This window comes from Anoplopoma fimbria, chromosome 10 (genome assembly GCF_027596085.1).
Source record: "Anoplopoma fimbria isolate UVic2021 breed Golden Eagle Sablefish chromosome 10, Afim_UVic_2022, whole genome shotgun sequence".
Classification (NCBI taxonomy): Eukaryota; Metazoa; Chordata; class Actinopteri; order Perciformes; family Anoplopomatidae; genus Anoplopoma; species Anoplopoma fimbria.
This window is the reverse complement of record NC_072458.1, coordinates 23,559,135-23,585,452: the sequence shown is the minus strand read 5'-3', so window position 1 is coordinate 23,585,452 and position 26,318 is coordinate 23,559,135. Positions and strand designations below refer to the sequence as shown.

Sequence of the window (26,318 nt, the reverse complement as noted above, 5' to 3'; positions counted from 1 at the left end):
TGTTGTTTCTTTCCCCTTTTGATTTGGTGAAAGAATAACAGAGAACCAGCGAGGAGTTTGGTCCACACGTCTCTCTGTGGACACAGCGTCGGGCAGACGGATGTCTTCATCATCGTCTTGGCTTCGTCTCCAGCGGGGTGAGAAATGTTCTGGCACAGACTCTATCTGCTCTGCAGAAGCGGCCTGTGGAGGATGAGGAGGGCGGCTGGTTTTCTGCACCATCGAGGTCCAAAAACCCCCGAGGTCCAAAAACCCCTCTGCAGCTGTGAGCGTGAGGTTTATCTCCCCCTGAATCTCTCCGACACTTATTATCTTAACACATCGCAGCCGGTCGGGACACTGCTGCTTTAGTTGTTGTTGTTGCTGCTTTAGTTGTTGTTGTTGCTGCTTTAGTTGTTGTTGCTGTTGTTGCTGCTTTAGTTGTTGTTGTTGTTGTAGTTGTTGTTGCTGCTTTAGTTGTTGCTGCTGCTTTAGTTGTTGTTGCTGCTTTAGTTGTTGTTGTTGCTGCTTTAGTTGTTGTTGTTGCTGCTTTAGTTGCCAGTTGCCAAATGAATTTCAGCTCCGGCCAAGAACACGGTCAGACCGTTGGCCTGCCAGCAGCCACAAAGAGCCGCTGGCTGGAGGAGTCGCAGCCACGAGGAAACACTGCGACACTCTTCCCATAAAGTTCAGCAGCGCTCAGACCAGACGCTCGTTTAAATTCATTCAAAAAGGTTTCCAGCAGCCAATCAGAGCGCTTTGAGGTCGGCTCTGTCTCAGAGAACAATAAGTAGGATTCAGATTCTCTCCTTCCTCGTTCAGAAAACATGAACATCACATATCTGCAGAGGCTTGATGAGCTTATGAATCAATACCTGAGACTCACCTACCGGCTCGCAGTCCGTCTGGAACATTGACATGTGTTTAGATCATGACTCAGTAAAGCTTTATAGACTCTGTACATGTCTCCCTTTTGTTTTGCTCTCCTCTGCCCTCGGCCTAAAGAAGACTGCCCATTGGTCCAACAATACACAGACTCAATACTCAGATATTCTCACACTCACTATTCATATTCGTGGAATAAACGTGGATAAATGTTCTGCAGCTTGAATAATGAAAACTGTTGGGCATCGGTTAGCTTTTAAAAGACATTTTCAGAAGATTGCAAGTGACAAATAATTATCTAATGATTTTAGAGACCCTAGAAGGAGGCCTGAAGTGTCAGTCAAGTATTTCACAGAGGGTTTCTTCTCCAAAGGTTCCTCTAACAAACACTCTGGAGATGGCATCACATCACAGGTGTCAGGTGATGTGAGTCCAGCTGCTCTCTGAGGATCAGCTTTTGAACTAACGCTGAGCTAAATGCTAACGTCATCATGCTAATATGGTTACACATTTAACAGGTTTAACCACCTGAACCCCAAAACCTGCTGAGGTTGAAAATGTTTTTTCTTTAAACAATCGCAAAAAATAAAAGCTGTAAAAACTCCTGTTATTGTTTTTTCTTCTTTCTGAGGGTCTCATTTAAATTTGCTTTAACGAGATCTTGTAAAAACTTAAATTCTGAGCTGTGAGCAGAGGTTGTAAAAATGTAAATAGTTTAACATGTTAAAAATGTAAAACAGTTGGATAGATTCCATTGTCCAAGAAATTCCAAAGAAATTCAATTTGTTCCCTTTTTTATGATTTATGCTAATCAGCACTAAACACAAATGAAAGCTGAGGCTGATGGGAGTATCATCAGTTGCAGGTATAAATCAAAATGTTTCCTTTTTGACCTGATGGTGGCGCTAGACGTGATGGAGCAGCGGACTCACACACGGGATCGGACTGTGATGCCATCTGGACCGGATCGGTCCAGATGGCATCACTCTGGAGGAAAGGTGTGATCCTGAAGTCAATTAGCTGAAATCTAATGAACTTAATCTAATGTTTGCTTTGACCCTCATTAAACGCAGATTATTTACATGGAGGCCGCTTTCTCGTCTCACTCTCTGTCTGGTTCCAGCTGCTGATGATGCTGATGAAGCTGATGATGATGATGAACTATGACAAAAAGAGAAAAGAGGCTGTAAAGCTCCTTCATTGTTCATGTAGAAATATTGACTTAAGAGGTGCAGTGAGTGAGAGATTTAAAGAGGCTTGAGGAAAGAGCACAGCTTATTTCCTGTATTGTTTTTTTTCCATCTTTTCATGTAGCATTGAACTCAACACGCCGTCTGAAGCCTTCTCGTCACAGTCAGCAGAGCGTGTTTAATACAAAGTTAAAGGAGGTCGAACTCAGAGCTGCAGGTGTACCAGTGTGTGTGGAAGCGGTGAAGTGGGGGAATAATTCTACTTTTGGTTTCTATCCAGGGGTTCTGCTGTGTGTGTGTGTGTGTGTGTGGGGGGGGGGGACTACACTTTCGCCCTTGACTTGTTGAGCGGCGGCGTTAAAGTCTGCGACATGACGGTGTTTTTGGAGACGAGGCGGAGATGGAGACGAGTTATTATCCATGCAAAGTCTCTCCGCACAAGGGCACGACACCGGACAGTGAAATGATAATGATGACGAACGGCGGCGGGACCAGCATGCATCTGTGATGAGAAGAGAGAGGAGGAGAGGAGTTATGGGTGAAGAGGAGATATGAGCGGGTGGAGGGGGGGAGTTAAGTTTTATGATGGGACCCACAAACATCCTTAAAGGTATAAAACGATTAGGGTGGTGTTAACTCTACATAGATAAGATAAGATAAGATAAGATAAGATGCTGATGTTATGGTAGAAAACAATGAAGGAAAAGAAGACATATGGTGTTGAGGAAAAGAAAAGAGAGGAAAGGAGGATGGAAGTAAAGAGGGAGGAAAGGACGAGATGGGAAAAGGGGAGCAGTTAAGGAAAGGAGAGGACGAAGGACAAGGGCACAAAGGAGAGGTAGGATGAATCAAAGGGAAAGAACAGAAGGAGATGAGAAAAGAAATGAGAAAGAAAAGGAAACAAAAGTAACAAAATGAAAGATATAAGGTAATGGAAAAGAGGTCATAAGGAAAGAGAACAGGAAAGGAAAGGAAAAGAGGACAGAGGGAAGGAGGAAAGAAAAGAGTAGGATATGATTTAAGAGGAGGAGCTCTAGGGAAGGGAGGGAAACGGAAAAGAGGTAGAGCTGAGGAAAGGAAACAAAAGGGGCCGAGGACGATGATGGTAAAGTTAATCAAATAAAAGGGAAATGACAAAGAATGACAAGAGGAAAGAGGAGGACAACAATTGGAAAAATGTGATGAAAAGGAAAGAATAAAAAGAGGACAAGAGTAGAGAGGAACTGAAAAGAGGAGAAGGGAATGGACGTGATGAAAGACGGGGTCGTGGTTAAGGAAAGTACAACAGGAATAAGGAAAGAGGAAAGGGAAAAGGAGATAAGGAAAGATAAGGGGATAAGGAAGTAAATGGGGATGAGGGAGGGAGGTAAAGAAAAGAAGGAGGTATAGGTAAAGAAAGTAAAGAGAACAGGAAGGAAACAAGAAAGAGATTAGAAAAGAGGAGGTTAAGGAGAGGGAAAGAAAGGATGTAAAAGGAAAGTTTTTCTATGAAATGAGGAAGAAGGGAAGGAGAGAAGAGAAGAGAAGAGGAGGGGAGTTAATGGCAGATGAGTACCTTTTGTCTTTAAGAGGATGAATAAAAGGAGAAGTGAGTGGACAGAGTGAGTCTGGATGAGTGAGGACGAGCTCTTACCATGGTGGTGAGGATGTACTTGTAGAAGGCCGACATCATCCCCAGCTCGTTCGCCTGCAGGTCAGGAAGAAGAAGAAGAAGAAGAAGAAGAAGAAGAAGAAGAAGAAGAAGAAGAAGAAGAAGAAGAAAGCAACTAATGTCAGAGCTGTGGAACAGGAAGTGAACGTCCTCAAACTTTATTAAAAATAAAGAAACCATCTGTATCATATTCCCCACAGAACTCTGCAGTTTGTCCCAAATTGGAGCCGATTATGTTTGAGTCTGTGTCGGAGTGTTTTATTCTTTAATAACATGAAACGGTGATTATATCTCAGAACACAACCACAGCATCTGTCAGTGATGTAACGCTGTTCACAAAGGTTTATGGAGGGAACAATAAGAAGGAGAATAATAACAGTTTGTTCTGATGCGCTGAGGAAACGTTGTCTAGACGCCTGAGTTATAACTGTTAGGAGATCATGTGGATATATTTATGTAACCCAGATATATTTATATCAAATTGAGCTGAATTTCAGCTACAAAATGTCACAGACTGAAAAAAACAACCACCAAGAAACAGAAAACAGCTCCAACAAGATTAAAGAAAACCAGAAAGTTATGCAAAGTAGCTGCAAAGAGACACAAAGACAAACCGGCGCAAAGACACACAACTCTCCATAAAATCACCACAAATAGAAGCAAAATAACCACAAAACAGACGCAATACATCAAAAAAAGATGAAAAATAAACTTGAAAGGGATGCAAATGACCACAGACACAAAGCTGCTACAAAAAGAGACACAACATAAGTGTAAAGAGATACGAAATGACCACAGAGCAACACAAAACCAATAACAGATGCAAAACAGCTGTACAGAGATGAAAAATGACAACAGACATAAAACAAAAACAAAAAGATCGAAAATGACTACAAAGTGACACCAAACAACAGAGAAAGAAGCTAAACAGCCGTTTAGACGGTGAGTCTGGCTCCTCTGTAGAGGCGTTGGGCCTTCTGCATGTCTGTCCAGAGGACGGTGTCTCATAACCCGCTATAGTCCGTTTTAGCTTGGATCTCATTGTTTTTTAATCGTAGTAAAACCTTTTGGTCAACAAGTCCTACAAACTTAAAAACTAAATCTGTAGAGGGTCTCATCTGTGTTATGATCTGACAGCGTTTTGTTCAGTGAAACGTTTTAAATCACTTCTTTGTTAAAAACATGGAGGAGGTTTCTGTGAAAGCAGAGACAAACAGCTGTTTCCTGTGTTACAGTCTGCATGCTGACTCTGAACAGCTGCTTCTGTTTACAGGCTCAGTCTGACAGCACAACTCTCCCAGTACAAATGTTCAGCCAGACTGGGATTTGAACTGGCAGCCCTCTCAGTGAGGAGCTGTTATTAATCCATTAACCTTCCCGTGAGCTTCCTCTCTGCTTTGTTCTGCCTGCTGGAGCTGAGCGCTACAGAAACAAAGCAGGACGGAGTTACTGAGCGTTTCTTCAGTTTCTGTTCTAAACCTCTCACACCCCTCAGGTCAGCAGGCGAAGAGTTAAAATCACAACCTGCCAAGAGCTGGTGGATTTGGTTTGGGGCTGTAGAGGGCAGTTTGGAAGGAAACCAACCTGAAGGTCCTGTTCTGCTGTTTAACCAGCACAGAGGAAGAACACAGCCGGAGGAGCACGGCGGCTCAGAGGCCGTCTTTGTTTTTTGAACAGTGTTTACAGGCATTTTATATTTTATGTTGAGGAGGGGAACTCCCCCATAGTGCACTGCTCTGTGTCTGTTTATGACATATGGAGCGGCATGTTGGTAAAATATATATTTATATATATGTATTTAAACATGTGAACGGGACATTCTGAGGCTAAGCATTGTTTGTTAATGATGGTTTAAAACTGTTGTGTATTTGCATAACATTTCCCATCATGCTTTGGAAAATATAAACAGGAAGTGTAACGTGGTGGAGGAAGTACTCAGATCTTTTCCTTTAGTAAAAATACTTTAACTATAGTGTAGGTATACCTTTAGTTACAACTAAAAGTCCTGCTTTCAGAATTGACAAAGGTAAATGTTCAAAAGTATTAGCATCAAAACGTACCAAAGTATCAAAAGTAAAAGTACTCAATGACCTGATTAATGAAGAGGAGTTCATTTTAATTCATTTTTTTACTGCTTTGTATTTTGTGAATTTTCCCCTGAGATCAAAAAAGTATTATTTTATGTTAATTCATAATAATTCTTCATCATGTATCTGTTGATTACATTTTCTGTATTTTAAACCTGAATCAGCAAAGTTGCCAAATAAATGCAGTGGAGTAAAAAGTACAACAGTTCCTTCTAATGTTCAGTGGAGTAGAAGTATAAAGATGCATAAAAAATACACTCCAGTATTGTGTTTATTAAAGCATTTGCTTAGTAACTCTCCATCACTGGTTGCCATGGAGCCAGTGGTTGAACCTTTCTGACTGACGTTAGAGTTTCTACAATGTGGTGAATTCCCATCAAAAGCAGCTCCAGCTGAAACAAGAACTATCAGCGTATAACTTTGATAATGAAGACAAAGTGAAATACTTTATTGCCCCACGGTGTTTCTACTGTGAAACCTCCGTCATGCTGACCTTCCTGAGGATGTGGTAGGAGATGGAGGCGTTGGCGTCGATGATGATGGTGGCCACTTTGTCGTCGCGGATCTCCTTCAGCAGAGGGGTCGGGTCCAGGCTGTCGTCCAGCATCCGCACCGACAGCGTCTCCCTGGAGATGAGGAAGCGGTGGACCAGTTCCTCCAATCGCAGCAGGCCTAAGGGGGAGGAGTCAGGAATCAGGAAGTGGAGCGGAGTAACAGTAGTAGACCTGACAAAAACACATTTTTGATATGGATTTATAGTTAATGTGGTGAACTTGTTAACTAAGATGATGAACGGGACTCATTAGAGACAAATAACTGTCGTTGCTTTAACACAGGCCGGATTCTCTTTAAACAGTTGAAACTATTTTTTTAATAGTTTAAAAGTAGAGGAGAAAGTTTCCTTGTTCATATATGTACCATTAAGCATTTTAGCTTTACTTCCACCCTGAAGCCCTTTTTGCTTTCTCGCTCTGCAGGTTTCCATGAATCGTTGTGGTACCTGGACCGTAGTCGTGCCTCCTGCTGTGAGCCGACTGACACCCACTGCTACTTCCATTATTATTATTAGTCACATTACTATCCCTATTTTCATAACTATGATTCCACTGTAATAATTGCTGCTGTTATTATAAGTAGTCTTATTATATGAATCATTTATGTCATATACATTGAATGTGTTGTATCTCTGTTATGCTGTTCATTCTGTACACATGACATCTATTGCATTCTGTCCATCCTGGAGAAGGATCTGAGGGAAGGACAGAGGATGTGAGGGTGTAAGGACAGAGATGTGAGGGTGTAAGGACAGAGGATGTGAGGGTGTAAGGACAGAGGATGGTGAGGGAAGGACAGAGGGTGAGGGTAAGGACAGAGGAGGTGAGGGTGTAAGGACAGATGGAGGGTGTAAGGACAGAGGGTGAGGGTCTAAGGACAGAGGGAGGTGTAAGGACAGAGGGTGAGGGTGTAAGGACAGAGGATGTGAGGGTGTAAGGACAGAGGAGGATGTGAGGGGTGAGGGTAAGGACAGAGGATGTGAGGGTGTAAGGACAGAGGATGTGAGGGTGTAAGGACAGAGGATGTGAGGGTGTAAGGACAGAGGATGTGAGGGTGTAAGGACAGAGGATGTGAGGGTCTAAGGACAGAGGATGTGAGGGTGTAAGGACAGAGGATGTGAGGGTGTAAGGACAGAGGAGGTGAGGGTGTAAGGACAGAGGATGTGAGGGTGTAAGGACAGAGGATGTCACATGTGTACAGACTGTAAAGCCCTCTGAGGCAAATTTGTGATTCTGGGCTATAGAAAATAAACTGAATTGAATAGAATATTTCTTGGGTAACTTTGAGAGAACACTGCTGCTCTTGGATCACAGTTTTAACATTCAGAGCCGGTCGGCCTCGCCTCCTCGTCCGGCCCTGACAGAAGCAGCAGGCGTGTCTCGTCTAATAGCCGCCATAAAGGTTTCATCAGGACGCCGCTGGGTTTAACCGGCCGACAGCAGCGATCACAGCGATAATACAGGGCCCCGTTAAACACCGGCCTTATCAAGACCAGGACACGGCTAAAAGCTGAGAGAGAGTCTGCAGCAAGAGCAGATGAGCGTTTGAGCGGTGAGCCGGGGCGGCCCAGTCGGGTGGGAAAATAGGAGAGAGATCGATGAAGGAAAGTGGAGGAGAAAAGAGAAAGTAGACGGTAAGAAAGTAGAGGAAGGAATCCAATGATGGAGAAGAGGAAAGGTCAAAACAAAATGAGATGCTGTGATTAGTGAGTAGATCCACAAGAAGATCCAAATAAAAGCAGAAATCACACCAACTGTACTTCCAAGTCCAAGTGAATTTAACAGAGTCATGTTCATCTACAACAGATCAACAAACAAGCTTTTGAGCTTATTTTACAGTGATCATACATCCTTTTTTATAACATTTAAATTGTTCCATTAACACAAAAACATCACCCTGCAGCTCTCTGTGAGGAAGAAAATTAGACATTGATTTTTTAATCATCTCGGCTGTTATTTCAAACAATTTGGACTCCAGGCCAAAAGATGATCGTAAAAACACTCCTGCATTTGTTTAAAAATGCTTGCCGTGAACTCAACTGTCCCTGGTACAGCTTTTGTAATCTTCGTTTAAGAGCGGAAATGCGATTACTATACTTAACGTCGCCAGCTTTATCTTCCTTTACTTGCCAAGAAACATTTATTTAAGCTTTTAAAAAAAGCTGTTATTAAGTTGAAATATTTTTTATCCATGGAAGTAACCATTTAGATTCCCAATATGTGACCAGTTTGTCCAAATAAAGTCAATATTTCTGCATGTTTACCATGGGGTATAAGAAAATATGATAAATTAAATCAAGAAACCACCAATTTGGCGATAGCTAGCTAATTGCTACTAGCTATCATAAGACAGGTTGGTTAAATTCTCTCTCTGGATGAACTATTATTTATAAAGTTCCACTTTCTTTGTAATCACAGACTGCTTACAAGAAGTGGACGTAGTCGTCGTTACGTCATCCATTGGTTAATGGACTACATTTTTCCTCGCCATCTTGGTTTTTTGCAACCAGTGAACAGAAGTGACCATATTTGGACTTCTGGAGGTGTGACTGTATTAAATGATATATTATAACATGAGCAATGAAACCAGGAGGAGGGAAAGATGGATAAAAGAACAGAAATGAGGTTTCAGCTTTGAAGTGGCCGAGGCTGGAAATATTAGTTATTGTGGATTTTGAACGTTTTCTTTCACTTCATTATTATTCTTTACTGTGTTATTACTTATTTACTTATTTATAATACTTATGCCTCTTGTTTGCACTATCCTCTCTGCTGCTGTAACCCTTCAAATGTCCCCGTTGTCGGACTAATAAAGGAGTATCTTATCTAATAAAAACATGTGGAGGAGAACATCGATGACGTCAAACACACAAACACACACTTCACATACGGACTCACACTCTGCTTTGGCACACACGAGGCTGGCCGTCGGGTATCCGAAGGAGCGGAGGATGGAGCCGATGGCCAGGCTCAGGTCCTCGTTGCTCGGGTAAAGAGTCACCGAGGCGAAGCGAAGGTACGGCAGCTTGGGGGTTTCCTCCGGACCGATCTTCACGTGAGGGATCTGAAGGTAGGGAGGGGGGGAGGAGGAAGAGGAGTCATTAGGAAGGAAAACTACAGGAAGGAAAGGAAATGTCAGCTTCAGGGTTTCCTTTGGGCCAATCCTCATGTTGGAGCTCCAATGGATAATAAAAAAAGATATAAAAGAAAGTGAACACTAAATAAAGGAAAGGAAAAGGAAAGGGGAAAGAATGGAAGAAAATCTGAAGACGAGGAAATTAAATGAAAAGTACAATGGAAACAAGAAGAAAGAAGTAAAAGATTGAAAAGGAGAAAGGAGATAATGAAAGGTGATGACATCAAGGAAACCAATGTGTGTTTCTTTTTTTATAAACCATCAAACCTTACAGGCTTTAAGGAAACTCAGATAACAGAAAATGAAAAACTTTAATCAGAGTCTGACGCTCGCTGATAATCGAGTCTTTGTTCACTTTCAAAAAGAATTTGTGAAGCGGGAGCAAAGCCCAGATCGTAGGTGATATTAAAAAAGAAAAGTGTGTCATGAGAGAGTTTGTGTTCATATCAGAGGATTTATGGATTTGTCCAAGAAAAGTTAGAGGGAGAGAGAAGTATGTAGGAATGTTTGCATTGTACTTAAAAACAGGAAAGTGCAGAAGTGACTAAATGAAAATGGTTCATCCTCTGGAGAGCATGAATGTTCTCAGCTGTCTGTTCATAAGATTCAAAAATCATGAAGGATCTTAATGTTTTGTTTTTTTGTTATTTGTTAATTTTATGTCATTTGTTTCTTTGAAATTCCCTTTACATCCTGACAGAAATCATTAAATCTATTGCTCTTACGAAAACCGAATATTTCATAAGCATGAAAGATTTATAAGACTATTTAAACGCTGAAGGAATTTGTATCGTTACTGAATGACACTGTTATTTCATCGTTTGATACAATTTGACATTTTTGTGTCCCCTGTCTCCTTTATTTGCCTTTTTTATGATGTTTTTAACTTTTTGCCGTTTTGCACTTTAGTTTTTTATTCGTTCTTTTATGTGTTTCATTCTGCTGTCTTGGCCAGGACTCTCCTAATAAAGGGAAATAAAGGGTAAATAAAATCATTTTTTAAATCTGCTATCTGTTGCAAGACAGTAAGTTCAAGTGCTGAATTATTGTAATTATTTTTTTGCATTTAGCAATGAGTGGAAAGAATGTGTGAATCAGCGTTGATTATTTGTTCTATCCTCGGTTGTGGTGGTCTAACCCTCTGATGGCCCAGGAACAACTGAATGCTGCTGTCTGGTTGATTGTATGTTAATGAGTCTGAGAGCCTTACACATTAATATCAGGGTTTCAATTTAGTGATTTAACCTGAGCTCAGACCTGCAGAGGTTTAAATGGTAAACTGTAATTAGCTCAGCTGGGCTTCACTCGGATACGCAGAGCTTATATTATACATCCAAGCAGAGAATCCAATAATAGGAGACCTGTCGGGCTAAAGGAGAGGCTATCTGGACGGCTAGAGGCTTAGCAGGAGATGGAGATGGACTCATCTTATTTCACTCGAGAAGCCAAATGTATAAACACAAGTTAAACCCTTTAAAACTCATTAGACGACTTTGACCACAGAGGTGTCATAATTCTGAGCCAGATGTGACTCACCTCTTTCTCCCCACAGATGTGACTGATGGTTGAACCGGAGGCGGGGCTGGAGGCGGGACCAATCACTGAGACCACGCCCTTCGGCAGGATCTGACACACTGAGAGGGAAAATAGCCCAAAAAGAATTGTGTAAGAAGTTAAAGCTGCAACAACAATGAACACATCAGTAACTTGTTAGCAAACAGTTGCTTATTTCCACAACCACCACATACAAGCACCATGAGGATTCATGAGGATTCATGAGGAGTCTTTGTGTTTGTGTCACCTCATCAATATAAGTCCAATATTCTCCCTTTTGTTAGCTCTGTTTTTGGTCTCCACCACCTCCTGAGGGAAATATCTGTCTCTTAAGCTGATAAATAGTCGGATGGGTTTCAAAGAAAATTTATTTTTCTATGTCTGCATTTCTTCCCATCATTCTGCAAAATATAATATACTGTGACATTGTTTATTTGTGTATGGCTTTGTTTTCATTCATTTTCATTAAATTGTTTATGCATTTTATAAGATATACACTTAATCTGAACTGTTCCTGTCAAACAGATATAATAAAAGGACAATAGAAAATTAATGATTAAAAAAGGGACATCGGTTGAGTGTATCCACCTTCTTTTTTTTTTTTTTTTTTTTTTAATCAGAGCCTCTCTCATCTTTATTTTGGCAGCTTTAAACATTCAAAAAGAGTCATCAGAGGACACTGATAACAGCTGCCAAATGTAGTGTTTGTTTTAATAAATGAGGAGGAGATAATGATGAGCTTTTCATAGTTTCTCTAAATAAAAACATAAAAAACAAAAGATACACCCACTCTGTATGTAGAAAACAAAAAAAGGTAATAAGAGCTGCTTCAGTAATGTTCAGAATGGAACAAACAAAAACTACAGAAACCAAAATAGAAAAACAACCTTGTTTTTTTATAATCTGGTTTTTCGGGTTTAAAACAGATAAAGAAGAACGAACGGATCAATGTGGAGGTTTTCATTCTGGAAATGCACATAACAAATCGTCTGTGCTGTACATTTTGTGCCAACTTCCTCTCAATGAGTGTGTGTGTGTGTGTGTGTGTGTGTGTGTGTGTGTGTGTGTGTGTGTGTGTGTGTGTGTGTGTGTGTCTGACAGAAAACATTAACTGCCTCTCCATCGGGAGGTCTCTCTTTGCGCCGCCGGCAGTTAGTGATCAATAAACATCCACAGCAGCTGCTCGTGCAGAACGCTGCGAGCTCTCCGGTCTCACGGTCACGATGACCTCACTCCACGATGACCTCACTCCACGGCGACGCTACACCCTCTGCATGTGTAAAACACCGTCATGATCCATCTGACCTTCAGGCAGTCAGTGTGAACCACAACATGTTCAAGCAGGAAGAGATTACTGTGACACAACTGAGAGGAGGATTGTTTGAACTGCCTTTAAGATTTATGTAATCATTTTTATTTTGAAATTGTATATTTTTTAAATCTATTTATTTATCTAGTTTTTATTATAGTTTACAGTTTTCTACTATTACCTGTTATAGTGTTTAACACTAATTAATGACATTTTTATCATTTTATTGTCTCGAATGCATTTGCCTCAAATTGTCAAATTGCTGAATTGTTTTTATATTTTTTCATGTTTTCACTTTCTTATTTATTGTTTGTCAGCACTTTGTACTGTTTGTACAGGGTAATAATCAAATGCAGTTTCATTTATTGATTAAATTGATTGATTAAAGAATATTAAGTCAGAAAACAATAGAATACCAATTTGGGCAATTAAGTGTCTGCCCAAATTGAGACAGGTGGGTGATATTAATCTTATTAATTCAATTAATTAAATCATTTTTTAGAGCATCCGTCACTTTGTCAAAACTTTCAAAATGGCTGAATGTCTTCTTCGTACAGCTGTTGTTGAGGTTTCCTTCTACTCATCTTCTTGTTTTTAAAAATAAAGTACCACAGACTAAAGAGGAAATCATCAAATTATTTTAAATGTTTATATTTACACCTTTGCTTTTCCTGCTACGATGACATTCAGCCATAAATGCTGCCATAGGCTTCTAGTGTGAAGTTAGATTTAGTCATTCACTGATTTAAGGTGTTCTCACAAACTGCATATAAGAAGTGCTCATAGTCACCGCAACGTCAGTTATTGTTTTTTGGACTTTGGTAATGAAACCTTGAGTTCGGCATTTTGGCCGTCACCATCTTGATTTTTGGCCGTTGCCATACTTGGACTCTGACCTTCGTCATTGTGGTTTCATGGTTGTCGCCATCTTGGTTTTTAGCCGTCGCCATCTTGGTTTTTGTCTCAGTCCTGTTTGCTCCCTGCTGTGAACATACTGTATATGTGGTGTTTAAAGTTCAGGTTAACTGGGAATCATTATCACCTGCTGCACTCCTGAACTTGTTAAATAAAGGTTGATGTTTCCTCACACACAGCACTTTCTGGGGTTTACCTTCATTGGAAATGTCAGTGAGAAAAGCAGCTGGAGGTAAAACTTACTGCCGCGCTTTCAGGTGGAAGAGGAAGAGGAAGAAGGGACGATGAAGGAGACTTACTGGTGTCAGTGGTGTCGTACTGGGAGTCCTTCAGCAGCTCGTAGACGTCCACCTCCACCCTCGCCCGGGAGGAGCCCTCCATCAGGCTGTTGATGTTCTCCCTCGCCAGAGCCAGCGCCAGACGCTCACCACGACCGCACGCCGACTGATCGTCCAAAATGGCCGCTGGAGGGAGAGAGGGAGGTGAAGGGTGAGAAATAAAAGTGTTTTTTTCTTTACGTAGATGAGATACAGAGGAGTCTGGATTCTGAGATAAAGGACATGAAATCCAACAAAAAGTTTGATTTAAAAGATTTAAAATGATTAAAACCATAATTGCATTTATTTTTTTAAACATATTAACTGATTAAATGTCACATTATTTCTGGACAAAAAATATCTTCGTCATGGAGTCATTCCTCTGGATAAAAGCATCTCCAGCACAAAAACACAATGTATAGTTACATGTAGTAAGCGAAGTACTATAAAGTATATGTTTAGTTTCTTTCAAAAGTATAAATGCTTGGTTTTAATCCACCATGTTAATAGTCATTTCACTATTTCAACACACGTTTACCAACAAAATACTACAGAAAGCTGTCATTCTCTCGATAATATGCTTTAAAATATTATATTTTTTATATTTGCCATACTTTTCGTAGTTATTTCCAGGCAGCAGCTATTTTTGTTCCAGCTGGGAGGAACTTTTCATTGAACCCCGTCTCACTTTTCTCTGCATTAGCATTGACTGTGTTGCTGAGGAACACTTTAACAGCCATAGGGCGGTTTATATGCATCACCTCATCGCAAAGTCATTCATTTGTCCTTTAGTTCCTACAGACGTCCTCACTTTAACATGCGTTAACAACAGACTCATTGTTTTGATGGTATTTTTGGACAAACGATATCCATTCATGAAGCATTCATTCTGTCTAGACGTGGTGGAAGTGATATGTTCACCATTTCCACAGATAATCAGGTCATGATGGTCAAAAATATCTCAAGACAAGTGAACAATACATTACTTCACCATCTCTGAAACTGATCATTATTAATTGACTTTTGTAGATTAGTTTTGGTATTGGTCCACTGATTCTATGGGGAGTTTAACGGACATCATTGAGGACTCATTTTAAGGCCTAGTGGGTATTTTTGTAAACTTTTTATCTACACCAAGACCCACCAAGGCGTCACTATTGAGGCAACACTTCATACAACATCAACATAAATACTTTACTGACTTATAAACATACTTTTCTTTATAAAACTATGCTTGTTTTTTTTCTGGGAATCAAGGAAGGAAAACCCTGTTTTACACAGTATACACTAATAAAACCAGAGGCCATCTTGTGATGGGACCTCACCATCCATGGCGCCAAATCGCCTCCCCCACTTCCTACCCCCCTTACTTCCTGCATTCTTCCTTAGACCACACCCATCTGCACAATGAGTCTTCATTTTGATCTCAACTTCTACAAGTTTCTGCATCTTGAAATGTTGTGATGCATGTCGCAGTGACAGAATCTGTCCACAGACAGATCGGCAAACACACAGATTCACAAGTGTAGCTTGCATAGCTGGTGAACATAGTTATGAACAAGACATTCCATTTCTGCAACTGGATAGGACGTAACACACTGCTCATCTAAAGAACGGAAACACTGCAGATCACCAGAAAACATGCAAACATGAGAAACGGTGTCAATAGATTTGTAATAATCCCAGCTCTGTCTACAAGATTACGTTCCCATGCAAGTAAACTGCACTCTCAATGACAATATATCAAGGGAGACATATTTTCTGTCGGATTACGATCTCAGCTTTGAAAACTTTGACGTAGTAAATTTAATAAAAACGAAACAAATAAAATGCCAATAAAGAACAATCATGGTTTAGCTTAAAATGACTACAAAATTGAAACAAAACAAAACAAAAATGCAGAAAGAAATACTTTTTTCACATAGGACACAAACAACCGTCTCCTGGTGAAAGTCCTGTGTGACTCAATTAAAACTTATTTATGATACGTCAAAATAGACACAATGTTCTTCTCCTACATATGTAAATGGCCACAAACATGATTGGATGTCAGCCAGGTGAAAAAAACAACAACCTGTGCAGAGTGTGATGAGAGAAAACATCACCTGCAGCAAACAGCGAACCACAAATAGATCCGATACTCGTCCTTGGATTTCAAACAGGAAGCAGAGCGGAGCGTTCACAGCAGCTGCAGCGAATAAAAAACCCTCCGTCATCGTTTCTATTTCCTCCTGATACACATGTTTAAGAGAGAGGACCTGGTGTCTGTGTACAGTAACACCTGCCATGTTTATTTATGACGCCGTGTCCCTGCTGACTCGCCTGCTTTGCACATTGAGCACGCTGAAAAAATGCACCTGTGTGATTCCAGAGAGGGCCGAATGCAAACGAAGGGTACGCACACGGAGAGCAGATTCTCCATCTGCAGAGCAGAGAGCCATCAGGTGCCTCAGACTATGGGAAGTGGATCCAAAAGCAAGATCACATTTTAATACCAGGAGGTAAATAATGTCTGGAACCAGATCTGAGCACCAGATACGGGTTCTCTTGTTAAACACAGAAGAAGATGAGAAGGAGAAGACTTCCAGGCTCAGGACTTGATTAGGAGCCTGAGGATGGATTGTATTCTCAGCGTAATTCATCCTTCCTCATTCCCCTGTTTGGGCGGACACTAAGCTGTACGGCTGCGGAGTAGAGACGCCGCACAACAAGACTGGAAATCAAAGTGAATATGCTGCTGCGACTCAGTAACAAGCAGAGAGTCTGCTGCTGGGGTTTGTTCTGCATTTGATTTGTGTGTCTTAAATAATTAAAGCCTCTCGGGGCCAACTAGGAGGCAATCTATCGTGTCCTTCCTCAAAAGGACTGTTGTGGGTTTCTGCAGTTTAGGAAAAACACAGAGAGAGCCAGATGGTTCATGCTGCTCTGTGACTCTTCGTGGTGTAACAGGAATACGAGGACGTCGTATCAGACGCTGCGTAACGGACATCTGAGGACCTGTGTTTGACACCTCTTCCCTTGGGGGAACTCCGTTACATTTACATCGTGATAAATGGTTTTACCCAGTACGCTTTGGAACAAACGCTGTCGAGATTACGTTTTTTTTTCCAGTCCAAGAAAAAGTGATGTTCTTGTACCACACAACAGTTGGTACAAAAGTTCAGGGGTCAAAGTTCAGGACTTTGACTCTGGCGATGTGCTGCATCCTGCTCTAGGTCTGGGCTAAGAAAACATTTTGGTGACAGGAATCATTCAACATTTTAGGGAATACATTTGCTTTGAGAATATGAGGAGTATGGGGAGCTTGGCTGTGTCCAAAGGTAATACAATCTACCAGCACCAGAAAGGAAAAGAAAGAAGAAGAATAGTCTACTGGTTGAAATAAATTGACCCTTCACTAAGCCCCGCCCCCTGCTGCTACCCCGTCAAACCCTGTCACTAACTGCACTTCCTAAAGAAATATCTTCATCATTTTTGGAAAAAGGAAACAGTGATTTAAGAGACCATGTTTGAGGGATTTATATAGGATTACAATAGGTCCAAAGGATAAAGATAGAAGCTAAAGCTACAGTTCACAGTGTAAAGGTGAAACACCACAAGACAATGAAATGAACAAGGAAGAACTCTGTTCCTGTAAAGATGGGTAGGTCTTTATTCCCTGTTTCAATCATTCAAATACATTCAGTATAGCTTCAGTAGCTAGCGTAGCATAGTAAGAAGGGCTGCAACTACAGTTTTTATTGCAGATTAATCTGTCAATTATTTTCTTGATTAATCGATTAATTGTTCGGTCTAGAAAATGGTCGATCAGTACTTCCCAAAGCCAAACAATAGATCCTTAAATATAAAAGATATTGAGGTTTACTGTCATAAAGAAAAATAAAGGTAAAGAAACCAGAAAATATTCACATTTTAGAAGCTGGAATCAGAAAAAAAACCCTTTTTTCTTTGGAAATGAGTCGAACTGAGCTATTAATTGTATTTTAAAAAGTTTTTCTTCTTCCAAATCCACTAAACCACCCTGGAACCATTGATGAGAGTCAACGGAGTAGATGCTCCACAGGATGCTGCTGATGTGTGGGCTCACTCAGAAACCAGCGGGTTCCAGTCATAAAAGGCACATTACACGCTCAAAACCTGCTTAGAGTTGGAGGAGGTTTATGGTCTGGATCTGGGACATTTTGGAGGTTTCTATCTGACAACCACACCCTGGTATCTAAGGTTGAATACTAAAACTGAATCAGAGTGGCCAATAACCTCAGCTGTCTGATCAATGTAACTATATATCATATATATTAATATAATATGAATATAATTCCTTCTGAAATGCAGAGGAGGAAAAGACAAAAACTATCAAAACCGTTATGTTGCCTTCTATTTTGCACTTTGTCTGATTGCAAAAAGATGATGCTTGTTGGACAGATGGACAGAGAAGGAGAACTCAGTTCCCAGAATGCCCTGTGCTCAGAGGGAGGGAGGGGAGGAGGAGGGAGAGGATGAAGATGAGAGGGGAGATAAAGATAAAGAGTCTTCTTCAGGAGCCTCAGCAGCGTTCAGACACGGACTCTGTTTACACAATGTCTGAACACACACACACACACACACACACACACACACACACACACACACACACACACACACACACACACACACACACACACACACACACACACACACACACACACACACACACACACACACACACACACACACACACACACACACACACACACACACACACACACACACTGGTTTAACATGCTGGAGAGAGAGAGGAGATAAAGAGAAGTAATAACGGAGGGTCAAACACTTTCTCTTTCTGCGATGTGAGAAGTGCTGAGCGGCCATCTTTGTCACCAACTCATTAACATTTAATTAACGAGAGACTGAAGGAACCGAAACGGATCAGGAAGGTCTGAGGAGAAGCACAGGCCTGAATCATAATCATCCTCTAAAAATAAAGAACATGATGAGTCTTCAACCTTTTACATGAATGTTTGTGAATAGACTTCTCTCGGGGGTTTGTGTTGTCACACGGCACGTTTAACAGTAAAGTAAAGTCTTTGTTCTCGAATTGCGGCAGATCTAATAAAACATGAATTCAGATTTTTAACAAATCTGCATCGTTACAGAGTCATTTCGGCATCTTTTTGATCCGTTTATTTCAATTAAATCACAGCAAAGTGTTTCTATTTTGTTTTTATTGGGTTCTTTTTTTACTATTTCAATGTTTTAGGGACATTTATGTAATCTGTAACGAGGATTTATGGGAATAAATAGTGTTTTGAAGTTTGACATGGAGTCTGCCTCAGTACATCGTCATACAGTGTATCATGAATGTCTATTTTCATAATTTTTACAGTCCCAGTTGTAGTAAAGAGCTCTAGAAGACATTTAGTTGCATCATTAACCATGTGATCTTTTTTATGATGGCGATATTGCCTCTGAAATTTAGATCATAAACTAGGTAAGGATTATATTTTTATCATTTATTACATCTCACTTTACTCTGGAACAGTAATAGAAAGATGTTCACTTAAAATGGATTCATATTCCAGCTTCTGACCTCTCAAATGAGAACAGAAATATAGGTATAAGCTTTATGGTTGAGGAGCTATTTCATATTCATTTTGGGTTTATTACTTTTGCCTTTTTTCATTTTTTTCCAATGGTAGGGCTTAAAGCCACAGTTCATTTAAACCTGGCAAGTAGTCTAGAAATAGTAATGCATTAGAACATTTACATGCTGATTAAGTAAAAAAAACATTTAACTTTGTTGTCCATTTCTATTGTGTATGAGTGCTGTCCTGAAGTAGTTTTGCAAAAATTGTCCCTGACTCTGCAGGTCTCTGGTGGACCGTAGAGGCGTCTCTTCTTCTTCCCTCTGTTTTATTCCTCTCTTCTGCTTCCTGTGAATTACCTCCTGACAGCCCTGTTTACCAACTCTGAGTTGTAATGTCAAATTATTCTGTTTCAACTCCACGTTTTACCCAAATGCAGAAACGTCATCTTGTATTTATGTACAGAGGTTTAGAGGGAACGCGTTCTGTGTTAGATTTAACCTGAGACACACGGATGGAACTCCTTTCATCGAGGCAGAAGCAGCTCTGCAGACTGATTCCATTCTCCCCCTGGAGGAGCTGTGAACATCAGAAAAACATTGACTAACAGGTTTTCTTGTCACTTCCCACCTCTGAGCTTCATGCGTTTGACATTCTATGATACTGGTGTGGAAGTCTGGACTCTGGGGGCCACAGGTAGGTCGACATGTTCATGGAGACAAGACCTGACGGAGACTAGAGACACCACATCGCTGCGTCGTGGGGGGGGGTGATCACAGCGATCCTCTGGTGGCTGGAGTCCAAACACCTCCGTGCACACATCGTCCGGTGTGTACAAGAGTGTGTCCATGTTTCTAACAGGTGTATTGATTCATTTTGGAGCCACTTGGTACCACTGATAACACCACATGTGGTTCAGTGTGGGGGGGGCAAACCCCCGGTGTCTTATTATTTCTTCTCAACAATCTGTATGTGTCGGAGTCGTGTTATGCGTTTCTTTTTTAGACTATCACATGAAATCTGGATCCATTTCCCCTCTTTGCTCCCTGACGAAAATATTTTGCTTATTCAACTAAATTTAAACTGAAACATTAATTCAATGGTCATATACATACAGATATATACGTAACATTTGCGTCAATTAACAACCTAGGGTTTTAGTGAGAGGCTCGAGGACACTTCGACATGTTGGTGTTGGGGATTGAACCACCAACCTTCTGGTCAGAGCCAATCAGCAGCCACTATTGGATGTCACTCTGTTCAGACAGTCATGTGATCTTATGTGTTGTATTTTATGTCTTATACATCGAGGGTTGTTATGATTCATCTTCTATGGTTCCAACAATATGATGAACATTGTGGGTCATTTATCCTCAGTGTTGTCCCGGTTTCTGATTGGTTAGTTTTAATCACATGACGTTTGCTGCTGTAATCCCACACAGTGAAACATTGATATCAGAGACGAAGCCTGCAGTTGTAGTTTGAGAGTCATTTAGCAGAGATAATAAAGTGGAGCTGCAGGCTGTTTGCAAAAAGTTGGTGCTTTTTCTCAAAAGGCAGAAATCCTTCAGAATAAAGCTCCGGGCCAACGGCGGGTTTGTTTACTTCTCATTCCTCTGGCGGGTCGCTTCTCTCTGCTTCCACTCGGTTCTCTTCTCCGTCCTTTCTTTACCTTGTAATTCCTTTATTCCGTCTGCATGTCCTGTAATGTTTCTGACCTTTAGTCTAGAGCTGCTGGCTTCAACAGGCTCAGAGGTTGGAGGGAGGGGAATAATAAAACTATGACATTTATATTCAGTTTGGGTTTTCCTCCAAAATGAGACATTTTCAAATAAAAACTGAAATCTTCACAGAATTAGAAAAAAAGTCATTTTTATAGGATTAATGTTACGGCCGCTCCGTGGTGACACGAAGGCTCTCCTGTAGTAAAGAGATATTTACTGATCAACGTGAGCTAACGGCTCCTCCAGAGAGACTGATAGCGCCGGTTGAAATCCTTCATGGAGGTTTTCAGCAGCAGCTGAAGGACACCGATGCTGCTGAATTGTTAAACGCTTCACTACAATATTTATGCACTCGACTTGATATTTAATCCTCGCCGGAGTAGAAAGAATCTGCACGCTGATGTCCCCTGAATTATTCCATGCTCTTTTGACTTTCACCGTTTAAAGTCACTGCTTTGCATCAACACAGAGGGTGGACACAAAAACAGGAACAGCTAACAGTGGGTAACAGGACGGAGGGAGGTACGGGAGTCGGCACACCAATCAACACATCCTCATAGAACATGTATAACATGTTTGTATGATGTTTTTTGTGCATTTTCCTAAGAAAGTGTTTTTTCATCTCCCGCTCTTTACGTGCATACAGTAGAAAACAAGGAAAGATTAAGTTAGGTTAAGGCAACAAAAATACTTTATTAGGTTTAGGAAAGGATCGTTAAATACTTAGGCTAAGAAAAAGATTGTGAAATAACATACAAGATCATTTTGAGGGATATCTATAAATCACAGCACATTTTTCCTAGATATGGATGAGACCAAAATGAACAAATGGGAAACACACACACAGCTTCCATTCACATGACTGGTATCCCATAAAGCTCTCTATTGGTATATCTTTAAGGCTACGTTTTTCTACTGGCATCCTATCTTATCTTATCTTATCTTATCTTATCTTATCTTTTCAAACTGTAGAATCTAAGTCTCGTTGAAGTTTGGACTTTCAGACACAAACCAATCAATGACAGACTTTTCATCTTTGTGTAACTGGACACATTGAATCTGCTTTTAGTCTTCTGTTGGTCTCCAGTGGTAACTCGTCCGGATGCCTTCTGATACTCAGACTGACTCCTGTTTGTTTCTCCTCTGGCCTTCTCTGAACACTAATTGCCATTTTGTGAATTATTGACCTGTGAGCTGGTGTGGCGGCTCGGCCGGAGACCCGCAACAATGACACAAAGTTGTTCTAATTACAGATCTCATCTGGGTCGCCTATCAGCGTGACGGAGATTAATCTGCTTGTTACACTTATGTGATTGATAATTACAGCCGAGTCATCCTTGCTTTGTGATTTGATTGCTGCTTGTGTGAAGTGCTGGTTATAATTGCTCGGTTTTGTTTTGAAGAACAACAATGACAAGGTCCTGAAACACTTCACATTTTGTTCCAGTGTTTTGTTAAAAGGATTCAGCGGAACCCACAGGTTCTCTCCTTTGTTACAAGAATGCCGTTTGTGTCTTTGGCTGTTTTTAAACTTTGTTCAGGTGTTCAGGTTTGTTCCCATACTAGGTAAATAGAGAGATTGTTGGTCGTCCCGCTGCTGTGGTTTGTGGACCAATCTCCTCCAAACGGGCCCCTAAGAATTTAAATCATCCACTGCAGGACAGACTGTACCAGCATCTGACTGCTGGCAGCTTCCCACCATCACCTGAGTCCTTGAATGACAGAAACACTTTAACACAGTCCTTTTCATTTCTCAGCCACTGAATTGTGAACCTTGAAAATTTGTTTATAGCCGAGCGTGTCGGAGTGGAACAGAATTAGATTTTCTATCACCTGGAGAGAGAAATGTAGCTGAAAGGAAACAGTCATGCTCCTGATGGCAGCCAAAAAGCTTTTTGGGCTGAATTTAAACAAACACTGGCATTCTGACTTTTGATTGGACTTTTATTTTTTAAAAGCAACTTTTCAACAACTGAAAAACAGCAATCAAGAATTTTTTCTGTTTTAAAAATGAAAGAAACAATGGGTCAAACCAGCAACCTTCCTGTAAAATGTCTACTTTGGTTCCTGAGTTAGTAAGTTTATTCTATACTTACTTTAATATATTTCATTACATGTGCATACAAAACCGCCTTGAAAAAAACAAAGATTTAATAAGATTATTAAAGACCAACCAGTGCTCCAAATTCTCCCTGGAGCACCAAATGTGGATTCATCCGCTGCTTAAAATAGTCCTCCTGTTTGTTTTATAAAACCAACAGTGACCAGTTAAAGATTTACATCTTCAGTAGGAACCAATGGGCTTGGAGCTCAGAAACAATCACCTATCTCTTTCTTTAAACATGGGTATATTTAAATGTTTGAATAAATGACTTGTAACACTGGAGTCTCTGTGTTCTCTGTGTTCCTCCTGCAGCAGATTTCAAGGTCAAAGTGTGACATCTGTTATTTCCACTGTAGCTCCACCAGTCAATGTGTGTTTGTGTGTGTTTGTGTCCATACTTTATGTGAATGTGTGTGTGGAGCAGCCAGCTGTTTTTAATGGAGGAGTAAAAGGTGGGCCATTATACATCACCTCGTCACCCGGTTGCCGTGGTAACCTGTATGTAAGTGCCCACCGGTTTTGCCCGAAGCCCCGCATAATAAAAGCAACAGGGATTTGAACTCGTGGCCATCAGAGCTGAGGGATGAACGGGAAAAAAAACCTTATCTGCTGCAAGAAGAGAGCTGAACTTTTACTTTGAATGTTAAGTCTCTGTTTTCATTGGAGTTAATCTTCCTCTGCGGGGCATGAAGAGGATGTAAGTAAGAGGTGCTGATAGCAGAGTGGTGCTCAGGCCTCGCCATTAATCACCAAGGGAAGTCACAGAGACGCTCCCTGATCCAGTTTCTTCAGAGTGTATCTGTGCTAACAAGTGATCCAACCTGGGATGGAAACAAAACGAGGACGGAAGAAGAGGAAGAAAAGGAAAGGAGGAGTGAGCGAGTGGCGACAAAGGGAAGCCTCGAGGGGTTTGTAAAAAGACAAACAAAGCAAAGAGATAGTGTGAGAGGAACCAAGATGGCAAACAGAGACAGCAGTGGGTGGTGGGAAGAGAAACAAAGTACAAGGAAACAGAGTAATGGACGAGGGAGAGGGAGGAGATACTGAGGAAGAGGAGATACTGAGGAAGAGGAGATACTGAGGAAGAGCAGATACTGAGGAAGAGGAGATACTGAGGAAGAGCAGATACTGAGAGAGGAGTAATACAGGGGTGTGTTTGTTTGTGTTCTCATTCTTGGAGACAATAGGATTCTGGGTAAATAAGGACATTTCCACCACAAGCTTTGGAGTAATGTTCTAAATCCAGACCATCAAGTTCTAAGTCAAGAACAATGAGCTCCAATCAAACTCCAAGTCAAGACCAACAGGTCCTAATCAAGTTCTTAGTCAAAACCTAAAAGTTCTAAGTCAAGACCAACAAGTCCCAATCCAGCTCTTAGTCCAGACTAACTAGTCCCAAATTCAAAGTCCAGACCAGCAAGTCCAACTCAAGTTCCAAGTCAAGAAAAATCAGATACAATCAAGTCCAGACCAACATCTATCATGTCTAAACCAGCAGGACCAATTCAAGACCTGAGTCGAGGCCAATGAGTTCCAATCAAGTTCTTGACCAAGGCCATCAATGAAGTGAGTGTCTGCACCACACCGGATCGCAGTTCATGCAAGAAACTATTTCAGTTGGGAACAAAATGGTAGACCAATTTAGAGTTCAAGCTATACAGATGGACCTTGTGTGGTTGAAAGCCGAGTAAGGGTTTGATTCCGGTACTCACCCATCCGGACGGCAGAGAGGATGTTGGCCTGGCTGAAGGAGAGCGGTGCCATGGTCAGCAGCAGGACGGCGACGTAAATCGACAGCAGCAGTGCTGGCAGAGCCGGCATCTTCCACTGCTCCTCATGGAGAATGGTCTGCTGGCTGCCTGTACCGCCACCTGCAGGACAGGAGGATTCATTAATACAATATATCATGAACAGTATGTCTTAATATCCACATATCAGATGTTGAGGCTTCAAACTTGCAACAAGTCTGTGATTTCAGTGATTTGATCAATGCATCGGAGCAGCATTGCAGGAGTTGATGTTACTTAACTAACAGGTAGCATTTATGAGCAGCAACATTTTATATACAAACAGAAAAATATGCAGAAGAAGTGACAAGCGCCATAGCAACGCTAGCCAACGATATCGTCACCACAGTGAACGCAGTCAAAGTTACTAAGCAAGAACCTCCCAAAAATATGAGTATGTGACATATAGATCCTTACATCTGTTCGAAAAAATCAGAATGTAAAAGTAGTTTAATGTAACGGTGATGTGAGAAAGACTGAATGGTTTAACCAACAGAGACTGCAGAGAAACACAACGTTGGCTGTGATCAACTCATTTGATGACAAAGAAGAAGAGATTTAACCGTTTTTTTCTGATGTTCAGGTGTTTCAGGATTAGTGTGGATGTAGTCTGAGGAGGAAAACAAGAGAGGCAGAGAAGAGCATGAGGAGATTAGAGAGAAAGGAAAGACAAGAATAACTAAATATGAAAATGAGAGAGAAGACAGAGACAGGAAAGACAAGAGAGCCAGACAGAAAGAAAAGAAGAGGAAGCTTTAAAAAACACAGTGTGAAGGATGGAGAGACGATCACATGTTGCAGAGGGAGAGAGGTTTAAAATGGCTGAGTGAGGGAGCATGACCAAACGAGTCCAAATCTTCAAAGTAGATTAAAGAGACTGAAGCGAGATTTTTGTCATTAGCGTCCTTGTGTGTGTGTGTGTGTGTGTGTGTGTGTGTGTGTGTGTGTGTGTGTGTGTGTGTGTGTGTGTGTGTGTGTGTGTTTTGCATGTTTCCCAACAACAACATAGCCAGTGCAGAGGCTACGATCCAGCATCCAACACGTTCCTCTAATTCCCACGTTCTGGGTTTGTTTAGCCCCTCGCTAAATGTTTACCGCCTCCACTCCGATGAGGCCCCTCCCCCATGAATTTCAATGAGGAACCCCGAATGGATTTTAAATTGGCTGGAGTCGATCGGGGCGAGCTCGATGTCGATGGTTAGAGGGCGAGACACAAAGGACAGAGAGAGGGAGAGTGAAAGATAAAGGTCTCCAATGAAAGGGGGAGGGGTGGAGATACAGATGATGATGATGATGATGATGATGATGATGATGATGATGTAACTGTTTTTAACAAACTGAATGTTTTGTCTTCCCAGAGTCTAAATGTGTAAAATTGATTGTTGGTTTAAAACTCTCTCCCTCTTCCTCTCTGACACAGTTTTGTGTCAGAGAGGAAGAAATGATTTCATTCCATTTTCCAGGTGGGTGGACATGGAAATTGGACACTCATGGACAAAAGAGGAAAGTAGCTCCAGGGCTAAATGTAGTCTGTAAAGCCTTAATAAAAGAAGACAAAAGTTTGT

The 26,318-nt window shown here is 41.0% G+C and overlaps 1 protein-coding gene across 1 annotated transcript in view; it reads right to left on the bottom strand.

Annotated features, from left to right (window-relative positions):
• The window catches only part of LOC129096835 (glutamate receptor ionotropic, kainate 5-like), a 63,398-nt gene extending 38,611 nt beyond the window's left edge, over window positions 1-24,787 (bottom strand). The window contains 6 exon segments of the mRNA XM_054605513.1: window positions 3,688-3,741; window positions 6,286-6,464; window positions 9,245-9,410; window positions 11,019-11,116; window positions 13,560-13,724; window positions 24,679-24,787. Of these exon segments, the coding sequence (XP_054461488.1) occupies window positions 3,688-3,741; window positions 6,286-6,464; window positions 9,245-9,410; window positions 11,019-11,116; window positions 13,560-13,724; window positions 24,679-24,787 (771 nt within the window).
• Between the last annotated feature and the right edge of the window lie 1,531 nt (window positions 24,788-26,318).